Source organism: Mauremys reevesii, linkage group 22, assembly GCF_016161935.1.
Source record: "Mauremys reevesii isolate NIE-2019 linkage group 22, ASM1616193v1, whole genome shotgun sequence".
In the NCBI taxonomy this organism is placed as follows: Eukaryota; Metazoa; Chordata; order Testudines; family Geoemydidae; genus Mauremys; species Mauremys reevesii.
In genome coordinates, this window is record NC_052644.1 from 3,344,197 (window position 1) to 3,356,645 (window position 12,449).

The window sequence follows — 12,449 nt, forward strand, 5'->3', positions numbered from 1 at the left end:
CCCACTAGGAGACCCCCAGACCAAGCTCCCCCTTACCCCTGTTCCCAGCCCTCCAGCCGGGCCCCCCACGATCCAGCCCCCCATCAGGGTCCCCCATAACTCTGGGAATTTGCCCCCCAGGAGCTGCCTGGCCTCACCGCTGACGTATCAGGCCGTGGAAATCAGAGCTGGGTGGTGCTGACTCAGGACCACGGGAGGATCTGACCCGCTCACAGGCCAGCGCCCCACGGCTTTCGTTTCCCCGTCCCTCTCCCGCACAGCCGGGAAGAGCAGGACGAGGATGGGGCCGCACGGCTGGCTCTGCCTGCTCTGCCTGGTGCTCCCCTGGCTGCTGTGCCAGGGCAAGAGCCGCACCCAGCCCGAGCAAGTGCATCTCTCCTACCCAGGTGAGCTGGTCGGGGCCCCGTCTCCTGGCTGGGGGACCTGGGGGTGGGGAGAGGCTGAGAGCCCAGGTCCACGGGGTTATTAATATTTATATCATTGGGTCTGGTGTCCCCCGCTTTGGGAGGGGCGTGGGGGTCTAGTGGTTAGAGCAGGGGGGCTGGAAGCCAGGACTCCTGGGTTCTATCCCAGCTCTGGGAGGGGAGTGGGATCTAGTGGTTAGAGCAGAGGGGCTGAGAGCCAGGACTCCTGGGTTCTATCCCAGCTCAGGGAGTGACCACTTTGTCTGGCTTCAAGTGAGTCCCTACCCCTCTCTGTGCCTCAGTTTCCCAGCCTCCTGCAAACACTTCCCTGCCTCAGTTCCAGGTTGGTGAGATGGGGGAAGGTTGCATCAGTTTCCCAGGCAGATCCAGCTCCTTGGAGACCATGGGTTGGTTCCAGGCCTGGCCATAGGCCCATGCGGCGGGTCGGAGGCAGAGGATGGTGCTGGGGCGGGGTAGGAGTGGATGGAACTGGCTCTGTGTGGAATTGGCGCTCGTAGCACCTAGACAGAGCTGGTGGGGGCAGCGGGCCGGTGTCCCAGGGAGAACTCGGGCTCTGAGCGCTCACTGGGCTGTTCTAACTCTGGCAGGCGACCCCACCGCCATGACCGTCACCTGGACGACCTTTGACCCGGCCGGCTCCATCGTGGAGTTCGGCCCGGAGCCGAGCAGGGTCTTCACCTCCTCCGCCCAGGGCCACGCCAGCCGGTTCGTGGACGGCGGGTGGTTGCGCCGCAGCATGTTCATCCACCGGGTCACCCTGCAGGGCCTGGCCCCTGGGCAGCACTATGGTGAGCGGGGCCCGACCGCGGCTCCTCTCCTGGCACTGGGCGGGGGGCCTGGCGCACTGCAGATGTTGTTGGTACCGAGCCACCAGACAGGGGGACAGGGCTAGCGAACGGGCCGCACATGGGAAGGGGAGACCTGGGGACACGCACTGATGGGGGTGGGGCGCCCAGACACCCTGCCACGCTTCCTGACGCCTTGTCACACTCACACAGGCCCCAACGCCCGGCCACGCACGGCCACGTGCACACGCACGGAGGAGTGGGGCACACACACACGCCCAGTGTCACCCAGCAATATCCACCAGCACCAGGTCCAAATCTGCGTTGGGCCCAAATACACCCCCACCCGAGCACCCAGCCATGCGCACTCCCCAATCTCTCTCTCTCTCACACCCACCCACACACACGCCCCTTCCAGCCTCCAGCCAGTCAGGTCCACGTGCACCCCGGTATGCTCACACAGCCCCTGGCCGTGCAAACTCAGCTCTCCGTGCAATCACGTGTGAACACACAGAGCAGGGCTCATCCCCTCCAGCAGGGGCGCGTGCATGTGCACACACACACACACACACACACACACACACACGGCAGGCGTCTATGGTGACCCGATGTCCCGATTTTATAGGGACAGTCCCGATTTTTGGGTCTTTTTCTTATATAGGCTCCTATTACGCCTCCCCCCCCGTCGTGGTTTTTGACACTTGCGGTCTGCTAACCCGCTGGTGTCTGAGTCTCTCCCTGCTTTTCCCCTGTAGCTTATCGCTGCGGAAGCCCGCGGGGCTGGAGCCGGCCCTACAGCTTCCGGGCTCTGCAGAATGGCACCAACTGGAGCCCGCGTCTTGCTGTCTTCGGCGACATGGGGAACGTCAACCCCCAGTCCCTGCCCAGGCTCCGGCGCGACACGCAGCAGCACATGTACGACGCGATCCTGCACGTAGGTCGGTGTCACGCCGCGCAACCCCCGGGTCCTGGGATCGGGGCTGGAGAAGGGACGGGCTCAGGGGGTGGGGAATGGGACACGGGGCCTTTCCCCTCTAGGGGGCGCTGGTGATCCGGCCCCAGGGCAGGGACTGGCTGGCTCCGGGGGGAATGGGACACGGGGCCTTTCCCCTCTAGGGGGCGCTGGTGATCCGGCCCCAGGGCAGGGACTGGCTGGCTCAGGGGGGAATGGGACACGGGGCCTTTTCCCTCTATGGGGCGCTGGTGATCCGGCCCCAGGGCAGGGACTGGCTGGTTCGAGGTGAGGAATGGGACACGGGGCCTTTCCCCTCTAGGGGGTGCTGGTGATCCGGCCCCAGGGCAGGGACTGGCTGGCTCAGGGGGGAATGGGACACAGGGCCTTTTCCCTCTATGGGGCGCTGGTGATCCAGCCCCAGGGCAGGGACTGGCTGGCTCGGGGGTGGGGGAATGGGACATGGGGCCTTTTCCCTCCAGGGGGCGCCAGCCCCCACCCCATCCATGTCAGGAATAATGGACAGTCATCCCCACCTCACGACCCCGTTGGTGCCCCCTGGAACGAATTCGCTGGGTCTGCGTCCAGCTCCTAGGATGCCTGGGGCTCTAACTGCCCCCTCGCTGGGGATCTCAGCCAAGGACTGGACTCAGCTCTCCGCCCTAGAGATCGCCCCTCTCCCCTCCAGAGATTAGGGCAGGATTCAGAGGGCATCAAGGCAGCACCGTGGGCTTAAAACTGGGGGGTAACCCCCAATCTGGGTAAAATCCCCCCCCCAGGCCGCCCCCTGCCCCCAGGGCAGAGCAGCCGATTCATTGTGATCCTCTTGTCTTTCCCAGGGGATTTTGCCTATGACATGGACGAGGTAAATTCTGTACCTACGCTGCCTCCTGCGCCTTCCCTTCTCCTCCGGCTGCGCCCATCCTGCTCCCCTCCATGTTCGGGGGGCTGGCCCCACTCGCTGGCGTCTCCGCGGTGGCAATCTAGGGCCGACGCCGGGAGGGATCCCCCGGGAGAAGGGGCCCAGGCGTGAACGTCCACCTGTGTGCGTCCCCACCCGGCCTGTGCGGGTATCTGTACCCTGCCGGCCTCGTGCACTCAGGGAGGTTCACAAACCGACTCCAGCCCTGGAGCTAACCCAGCTGGCAGAGGCTGGCACGCGGCGGGTGGGGGTTTGATTCCCGCACACGGAGGCCGGTATTATGAGCCCAGGCCCATGGGAGATTGGAGCTGCTTTGGGATGTGCCAGGAAGGTGTGTAGCCTGCAATGGGAATTGAAGCAACAGTGGCAGGCGGGTTGGCCTCCTGGCGCACGGATCTGCCCACCCACTTCCATGCACGTGGCCCGACAGCCCCCCGGGGTACGCACAGCCCCCAGGCGGGTAAATGTGCTCCGAGGGCGCAGCGTTCCCGGGCGCCTCGGCTGATGCGACTGTCTCTGGGGTGTAGTGTAACGCCATGGTTGGAGACGCCTTCATGCGCAAGATCGAGCCCGTCGCTGCGTCGGTGCCGTATATGACGTGCCCGGGGAACCACGAGGAGAAATAGTGAGTGGGGGGGGGGAAGGGCGGATCTCGCACGGGGCGCCTATGGGCGTGACAGCTGGAGCGGGGGAAGAGGTGGCGGAGCTGGAGGTGTCTCCATCTGCTCCCAGGGGAGAGACTAGGAGCGGCAGCCTAGAGGCCAGGGTGAGGGGTGCATTAGGGATGCTTGAGATGCCAGGTTGGGAATTGGGAGGGTTAAATCCCCCCCGCAGCCCCTAATTGTTCTTCCCTCCCCCAGCAACTTCTCCAACTACCGTGCCCGATTCAACATGCCTGGTGACACGCAGGGCCTGTGGTACAGGTGAGCACCCCGCCTCGCCCCCAGGGGGCAGCGTTCCAGCCCCAGGGGCCCAACCCTGGCAGAGGAGCAGGGGGATAAGACTCTCTGGGCCTGGCCATACTTGGTTAGAGGGGGCGGGGGGTGGTTGGAGGGCGCCTGGGTTCTATCCCAGCTCTGGGAGGGGAGTGGGGTCTAGTGCTTAGAGCTGGGAAGGGGGGGCTGGGAGCCAGGACGCCTGGGTTCTATCCCCAGCCCTGGGAGGGGAGTGAGGTCTAGTGGTTAGGGGGGGGGCTGGGAACCAGGACTCCTGAGTTCTTTCCCAGCTCTGGGAGGGGAGTGGGGTCTAGTGGTTAGGGGGGGGGCTGGCTGGGAGGGAGCCTGGGGGTCCTATCCCAGCTCTGGGAGAGAGGGGGGTCTGGTGGCTGGGGCTGGGGGCTGGGAGCCCAGACGCCTGGCCTGGGAGGAGTGGGGTCTAGTGGTTAGAGCAGGGAGGCTGGACTCCTGAGTTTTATCCTCAGGCCTGGGAGGACAGTGGATTCTAATGGTTAAAGTGTGCGTGTATGTGTGGGCGGGGGTGGGGGAGCCAGGACTCTTGGGTTCTATCCCCAGCCCTGAGATGGGAGCAGGGAGGATTGGGAGCCAGGCCTCCTGGGTTCTGTTGCTGCTATTGACTCACTGTATGTGTTGAGGGGCATGCTACGTCCCCCGCCGCGTGCCTCAGTTTCCCCCAGCATAGCACAGGGCTCGTCCTTTGCCCTCCCTCCCTTGTCACCGTACGATTCTGCTTCTCTGCCCCCCAGCTGGGACATCGGCCCTGCCCACATCATCTCCTTCTCCACCGAGGTGTATTTCTACCTGAACTATGGCCGCCACCTCGTCCGGGAGCAGTACCAATGGCTAGAGAGAGACCTACAGGTAGATACACCCCCCCACAACCCCTAGCCCGCCTGGCCGCCCACCCGCCCAGAGTGTCTCGCTCACAGACTCTCTCTCTCCTCCTTGGCGGCAGGAGGCCACGCGGCCGGATCGGCGCCGGCGGCACCCGTGGATCATCACCATGGGGCACCGGCCCATGTACTGCTCCAACATCGACCTCGACGACTGCACGGAGCACGAGAGCATCGTGAGTGTGTGTGTGTGTGCGGGGTGGGGGGCACTGCAGAGGAGAGAGGACGCTCTTGCACCCAGTGGGGAGGGGGAGGCATGCGGGGAGCCCAGTGGGGACCGGCAGACTGATCCAGGGAGGCCGCTCCATGTGGTGGGGGGGACACCTCGCTGGAGGGCCTTAGGCAGAGAGTGGGGGGCAACCCGCCAGGGCCCCTTCCAGCTGCTGATCCCCCCCCCCCTCTTTCCCCTCAGACTCGCCGAGGGCTCCCCCAACATCAGTACGGCCTGGAGGATCTGTTCTATAAATACGGTACCCGCTGCCCCTCTCTTCCATCCCTCCAGCCTCCTCTGGCGGCGCCCCCCAGTGGGGAACATGGGACGCTCCCCCCTGCAGGACGTGTGCTGGGGCTGTCAGCTGGAGCCCCGGGGTGACAGGAGGAAGGGGGGGTGGCACCGAGGTGCTTTGGGGGGGCTCACGCCAACCAGGACGGGCTTCTGTCCCCCCTGGGGTGCCTCTGTGTCAGGCAGCCCTGGCCCAGAGCCCTGCCCCCAGCAGCCGTGGGGATGAGCCAGCCTGGGTACTGATGCAGGGAGACCCCAATGGCCCCGAGTCTCCCCTGCTGGGCCCAGTCCCTCTCCCCGGATGTCAGCGACAGAGCCCACGGCCCAGGGACTTCGGCCCCCCGACACCTTTCTCAGCTCTGGCCCCGGGTGACGGACGCCCCAAAGGGCTTTTCTGCTTCGATCGCCCAGTGTCTCTGCTTCCAGCGCTGCGAAGGATTCCTGGGGGCGCAGGCTGCGTCCCCCGCCGGGCTGGTTACTTTCTCTAGGGCCGGCTGGGTTTAGGTACCAACTTGGGTAACTCCTTTTCGCGCCTGTTCCCGGCCCCCCTCGCTCATTGTTTCTGCGCTGCCCGTACGCACAGTACGGACACATATGAAGGCCCGGCGGGTCCCCGGTTGGTATATGATCCCTGCCACGTGTCCTTGTAGAGACACAGATCCTGATGGCAGCATGTTGGGGCAATGAGTGTTTCTTTGCCCGTCTCCTGCCCGGGCTCCCCCGCCATTCACTCGGGCCACACCCAATCTCTTAAAGGGCCGGCTCGCCCGGGGACAGGGCCCCAGGGCAGAGCGCGCCTCGGCCCCCAGTCCGGCCACGGGTCTAAGATCCAGTGGCCAGAGTCCTGAGCCGGTGCGGTCCTCTCTTCACCAGGTGTCGACCTAGAGCTGTGGGCCCACGAACACTCCTACGAGAGGCTGTGGCCTGTCTACAACTACAAGGTGACTCCGGAGCGGGAGGTTTGGGGGTCTCTCCGGGGTCGCTCTCCGGTCTGGTTGGGGGATTGAGTCTGAGATCTGAGTTTGAAACGACCCCGTCTGCCTCCCTCCACTGCAGGTCTACAACGGCAGCGCCGAATCGCCCTACACCAACCCCCGGGCGCCCGTCCATATCATCACCGGATCGGCTGTAAGTGACAGCTGGGGCCCGAGCCTGGCAGCACGCCCAGCACCACCCGCCCACGCCAGCCGCCAGGGGCCCGCCTCTGCTCGCCTTGCGAGTCAATGGTGACGCCTACCGGGCTGGGTGTCTCTGCCTGCGGTTTAAGGGCCTGATCCTGTTAAGCGCCAGACACCTCCTGAGTGGTGCTGAGTGCCCTCAGATCCCACTGAAACTCAGGGCGGGCGCTTCCAGGATTGGGGCTTAATTTAGAGGCCTGTTGGGGGCGTTTGTTTAAGGGCAAGAGTACGAGGAGCGGAGCTGGGCCTGATCCTGTCCTAGGACAGTCCTGCTGCGTGGGGGTGGGGCAGGATTGGGCCCCGGCTGCCCAGGGGATGGATGGAGGAGGTGGGAGGGGGGCGGTGAGTGTAAGAGGCTCCATGAGAAGATGGAGGGATTGGGGGAGGAGATGTGAAGCTGGGAGCAGGCTGAGAAGAGGGAAACTGAGGCATGGGTAAGGCAGCAATTCTCCCAATTCATCCAATGCTCTATCTGCTAGGCCACGCTGCCTTGAAAGGGGTATGGGGTGGAGGGATTGATACGCAGTGGAGGTGGGGCTGAGGCAGCGGGAGGAGGAGTTTAGCTGGGAAGGAAGCTAAGATGTAGCGCCCCCCTCCCCCCACATGGTCATGCAATGGGCTCTGCCCCCCTCCCCCCCACAGGGCTGTAGGGAGAGGCTGACCCCATTCGTCCTCAACCCTCGGGAGTGGAGCGCCGTGCGCATCGAGGACTACGGCTACACACGCCTGCAAATCCTCAACCGCAGCCACATCTGGCTGGAGCAAGTGTCCGATGACCAGGTATGGCACGGCTGGCGGATGGACCCCCCCAATGCCCACCCCGCCCTGCCTGGTCCGATCCCGGCCTGGACAGGCTCGGTGTGCGTTGGACTCTGCAGTGGACCCATTTCAGGGGTATCTGGGCACTGAACATTAACCACGAGACCCCACTCCCCTCCCAGAGCCCTGGACAGAACCCAGGCGTCCTGACTCCCAGCCCCCCCCGCTCTAACCACTAGACCCCACTCCTCTCCCAGAGTCCTGGAAAGACCCCAGGTGTCCTGACTCCCAGTCCACCCCCCACTACACACACACCCCCTCCCCTCCCCCCCCCTGATAGAACCCAGCTGTTCTGTCTCCCAGCCCTTCTTGCTCTAACCACCAGACCCCACTCCCTTTCCAGAGCCAGGGATAGAACCCAGGCATCCTGACTCCCAGCCCCCCCTGCTCTAACCACTGGAGCCCACTCCCCTTCCAGAGCCAGGCATCCTGACTCGTAGGCCCCCCCACTCTAACCACTAGACACCACTCCCCTTCCAGAACCAAGGGTAACCCAGCATCCCTCTGCTCTAACCATTAGACATCACTTCCCTCCCACAACTGGGGAGAGGACCCAGGAGTCCTGACTCCCAAGCCTCCCATCCGCCAGCTCTACCCACTGTCCCCCTGTGATGAAGTAGGGACTGTCGGAGATAGGTGAGAGGCAGGTATTCAGCTATAACATGAGCTAGGCAGGGGGGAGGGGAGCTGACACCCCTGCCCGGGAAGCTAGACAAAGGAAAGGAGTTGAGTGGGGAGGGTGGGGTCAGTTTTCGGTTTGGGAGCTGGGTGGGGGGTTTTGCAGGGGAACCTGTGCTGGAATCCAGACACCCTGAACCCCCAGAAAGGCCAGATTGAGGGGTCCTGGCTCTGAACACGAGCTCTGCTGTATCCTGTGCTCCTGTTGTCCAATAAACCTTCTGTTTTACTCACTGGCTGAGAGTCACTGTGAGTCCCAGGAAGAGGGGTGCAGGGCCAGACTCCCCCACACTCCGTGACACCCCCTCCACCCCGATTTCTCCCAGTTGCACCCAGCTGTCTGCATACACCCTTTCCAGCGTCACCACCTGGACAGCTCCTGCCATAGCAACCTCTCCCTGAATCTTAGCTGGCACCCATGGGGTGTCACCACGAGGCAGTAACAGAGAAGGGAAACCCTGGGGGTAAAGCAGCCCTGCACTCTCCTCCAGCCCAGGGTGGGAAAAGTCTGGAGCTGGGCGGCTCTGGAGAACAGCACGGGAAGCAATTGAGCTTGTCCAGCTCCAAGCGGATACAGGGGGAAAGCAGGGAGGGGAGTGGGGTGTAGTGAGTAGAGCGGGGATGGGAGCTGGGAGTAGGTGCCGGCACTGCCGAAGGCTGTTGGGAATCTGGCTTCTGTGTGGCGGGAAGCCGGGCAGATCCCTGCTGTTTTGGTCCTTCTCCTTCGGTGGGTTCACACTGGAAACGGGCCTGAGCCATGGAATCCGGATTGGAACCTCCCAGAGTTCTCCCCACCTCTCTCTAGAGCAGCCTCACCTTGAGTTCAGACCCTCAGGGTCTTGATTTCCAGCCTTCCCTGCTCTAATTGCTAGACCCCAATCCCCTCCCAGCATTAGGAGTAAATCCAAATCCAGGTAGCTGCGGTTTGCTAAATGTGGATGTTTCCTTCGTTAGAAACGTGATCATCGACTTCATTTGAATCCTTAATTGGTGCTTCAGATCAAGGTGGGGTGCGGGGGAAGGGTTTGGTGGAATCCAGAATGTGGGAGGGGAAACAGCTCTAGAGATCTGGGGGGATGAGGCACATCTTCATGCCCCTGGCGAGATACTGCAATCCCACCGCTGCCACCAGTGTGAACGTTGTCCCTTTGTGGTCCCAATCCATCCCTCCCGTCCCCATTCCCGACACGTTGCCATAGACCCGCCCTGGGTTCTGAGGCTCACCATGAAGCTCGTCTGGGTTCTGAGCAGTGGGGGAACGTCCCCTGAACCCGAGTCCTGGTTTTGTCTTTCAGGACGGGAAAGTCGTGGATGGGATCTGGCTCATCAAGGAGTTGCACGGCCCCAAAGCTTGGCATTAGCCTGGCAGCAGGCACCCAGCCCTGAGTTGAGCAGAGGGACTGCGTCCCCAGGACACCCTGAAATCCTCGTTATCTGGCTGGAGGCAGAGCTCCCTGCGGGGCTACAAATGAACCAATCAAATCCAAAGGCCATTCTTGCAGTCCCTGATGTATGGCACTGGAAGGACACGCCTGCCCCTGCAGCTGGGGAAAACCTGCTGCTGGGTCTTTATGATGGTGAAAAAGCGCTTTGCTGCAGCTGAGCGTATTAGGTCTCAGAGCACTTTATACGGGCGGGGTTGTGTCTGTGTATTCCCAGTTTTTGGCTGGGGAAACTGAGGCACAGAGAAAGGAAGAACTGTGACCAAAATCATAGATGTAGGGGTCTTGCTTTCCAGTCTTCCCTGCCCTAATCACTACACTGTCTACACTGTTAAGTTTCTGCGCAGTGAAGCAGCTTTCTGCACTCAAACTGCAGACGTGTCCACACTGCCAAGCCACTTTGTGCGCAGAAACTCTGCAGTTGCAGCTCTGCAAAAAACCCACCTCAACAAGAGTCGTAAAGCAGTTTGCGCACAGGCTCCAGCGCTCTATTGCCAGTGTACACACTTGATTGCTATTGTGCTGTAATTGGCTTCCGGAGCTGTCCCATAATCCCTCAAGTGACATCCCAGGGTTTCCCCCTTCCCCTGCCTCAGGACTGGTTGCTTCCTGCCACTGTCTGAACTTACAAGACAGCCTGCTGGACCCCTCTCTGGCCCCCAGAACACACTGCCTCTCCCCCTCCATACACACCCACCCAGCCCAGTTCAGCTGAAAAGCAGCTGGCAATGCAGTAGGATGCCCTGGAACAATGGGATTGGGAAACCTGCATCATGTGACATTGTGCCTGCCCATGAGGCATTGCAAACCCTTCCCAAGCACCCTGCGGCCAGTTGCACTGTGGGATAGCTCCCACAATGCACTGCTGTCTTTGCCCTTGCATGACCTGCTAATGTGGATGTGCTCCAGCATCACAAGGAACACAGTGTGAACACCCAACAGTGGTTTATTTCCAGCGCTTTAATAACTGTGGAATAACTTGTGGCGCAGAAACTTGCCAGTGTAGACACACCTTTAGACCATGTCCTCTGTAGGAGCCCTTTGGCGGTATAAGAATCCCAGGATACCCTGTTGGCAAATAAAACCACCCTCCTCGAGTAACAATGCACCGTACTGTATAACTGAATTCACACTGGCTAGCACAGCTCTCTTCCCAACGCCTGACCGACTGATCTGCCCTGGCAGAAATCTGTAGCGTATCCCTGGCCTAAGTCCAGAGCCACTCCAGCTTTACTGGTGTTTACATATATTTGGTATAATACGGTACAAGGTACAGGGCACATGCCAGACCAGGACCAGTCTGGCCTTTGGAGAACGGGTAGCTTTCTGCTGCATGGGGAAGGTGGTGGGCAAATGGGAAGGCCCAGGGGACAGACTCACGCAAAGGATGAGACGAAGCAGGTCTGGGCCGGGGCGCCCTCGACCAGGCAGCGGTTCTCTTCCACCTGCCAGCCATTGCCCCCAGGCTGCACCTGCCAGTGAGAGAACTGATCTGCGGGAAGAGGATGCATCAAGAAGGGGGATGAGGTGTGGTGGGAGCTGGTTTATGGGGTGTGGGACGCTGCCCGGGTGAGCACCCATTCCTGGAGAGGGGGAGAAGTGGGTTAATAACTGGAGATATACCAATCTCCTAGAACTGGAAGGGACCTTGACAGGTCATTGAGTCCAGCCCCTGCCTTCACTAGATTTTGCCCCAGATCCCTAAGTGGCCCCCTCAAGGACTGAACTCACAACCCTGGGTTTAGCAGGCCAGTGCTCAAACCACTGAGCTATCCCACCCCCTCTCGAGGGGGGTTGCTGGGGAGGAGGGAGACTCCCCCCTTTCCTGACACCCCTGCCAGACCTCCTTTTGCCCCAGTGCCCTCTCATCACCCCTTCCCCCACTCTGGTGCTCCCTCCTCCTTGGCCCCCCCAACCCACACTCTCCCTGGTGCCCCTCCCCACATACACACTCCTCAGCGCTCCCCATTCACCTCCTGCTCTCCCACCTCGTCCCCTCACCCCCCAGCACTAGCCGCTGTCGGAAGACAGGCCACTGGCAGAGATGGACCATGGGTCTGACCCACTGGGGCCGATCATATGGTGACCCCCCCGCCCTGGACTCCCACCGCCCCCTCCCCAGTCTCCCCATCCGTCTCCGACGCCCCTCGCCCCCGGGGCCGGCACCCACCCTGCCCGCAGGGGTTCCGGAGCAGGTTGCGCCCGAAGGGCTCCAGGAGGCAGATCCGGCTCCACCGCGGCGGGGGGCAGAGGCGGGCGGCCGCCAGGGTGGCCCCCAAGCCCGGCCGCCTCTCGCCCTGCAGCCGCCAGACCGTGGGCCCGTCGATGAGGTCCCGCCAGCGGCGACACACCGGCCGGCAGCGGGTCAGCAGGGCGCGGCCCGGGACCCAGCTCAGGATCAGCGCCAGCAGCTCGTCCGGGAGCGGGTTCAGGTCCAGCGGGGCCGGGGGAGCCCGGCTCCCCCCCTGCCCCATGTCCGCGGGGCGGCCCGGCTCGCTCAGGCCCAGCTACCGCTCCTCGCCGCATCCGCTCATGTGATCCCGGCCCCGCCTTGGACCCGCCCCGGCCTCGTTCACACGGGCGCAAAGCGAGCACCGGATTCCGCCCCTGCAAGCCAGGGGGCGCCTGAAACAGGCTGCGGGAGACGCCCCCAGCTCCGGGTTCCCCGCCCAGCCCCGCTGCAGGGTCTGACACCGGCTCTGGTCGCCGGCTGGTGTAAATCGGCGTCGCCCCCCGTACACACTCCTCAGTGCCCCCCCTGCCCCGCTCACTGTTCTTGCACCTGGTCTCCCCCCCGCCCCCACTCGGCACCTGGCTCTAACCACTAGACCCCCCCTGCTCTCCTGGAGATGGGGCGAGAACCCAGGAGTCTTGAGGTCCCCCCCCGCCTTGTTTTT

General features: G+C 62.8%; 2 protein-coding genes across 2 annotated transcripts; one reads left to right on the forward strand and one right to left on the reverse strand.

Annotated features, from left to right (window-relative positions):
- Positions 1-156: 156 nt before the first annotated feature.
- LOC120388628 (acid phosphatase type 7-like) lies at positions 157-10,742 on the forward strand. The gene is made up of 13 exons (XM_039510577.1): positions 157-386; positions 1,013-1,213; positions 1,966-2,148; positions 3,002-3,027; positions 3,612-3,709; positions 3,945-4,007; positions 4,787-4,901; positions 4,996-5,109; positions 5,346-5,403; positions 6,309-6,376; positions 6,492-6,563; positions 7,256-7,393; positions 9,406-10,742. The coding sequence occupies exons 1-13, from the start codon at positions 281-283 to the stop codon at positions 9,469-9,471; spliced, it is 1,308 nt and encodes a 435-aa protein (XP_039366511.1). The 5' UTR covers positions 157-280; the 3' UTR covers positions 9,472-10,742.
- A 39-nt stretch (positions 10,743-10,781) lies between these two features.
- Positions 10,782-12,285, reverse strand: LOC120388635 (F-box only protein 17-like). Its single transcript, XM_039510590.1, has 2 exons — positions 11,723-12,285; positions 10,782-11,044 (listed from the first exon to the last, which is right to left on the reverse strand). Exons 1-2 carry the CDS (start codon positions 12,024-12,026, stop codon positions 10,929-10,931), a joined length of 420 nt encoding a protein of 139 aa, XP_039366524.1. The 5' UTR covers positions 12,027-12,285; the 3' UTR covers positions 10,782-10,928.
- Positions 12,286-12,449: the final 164 nt, after the last annotated feature.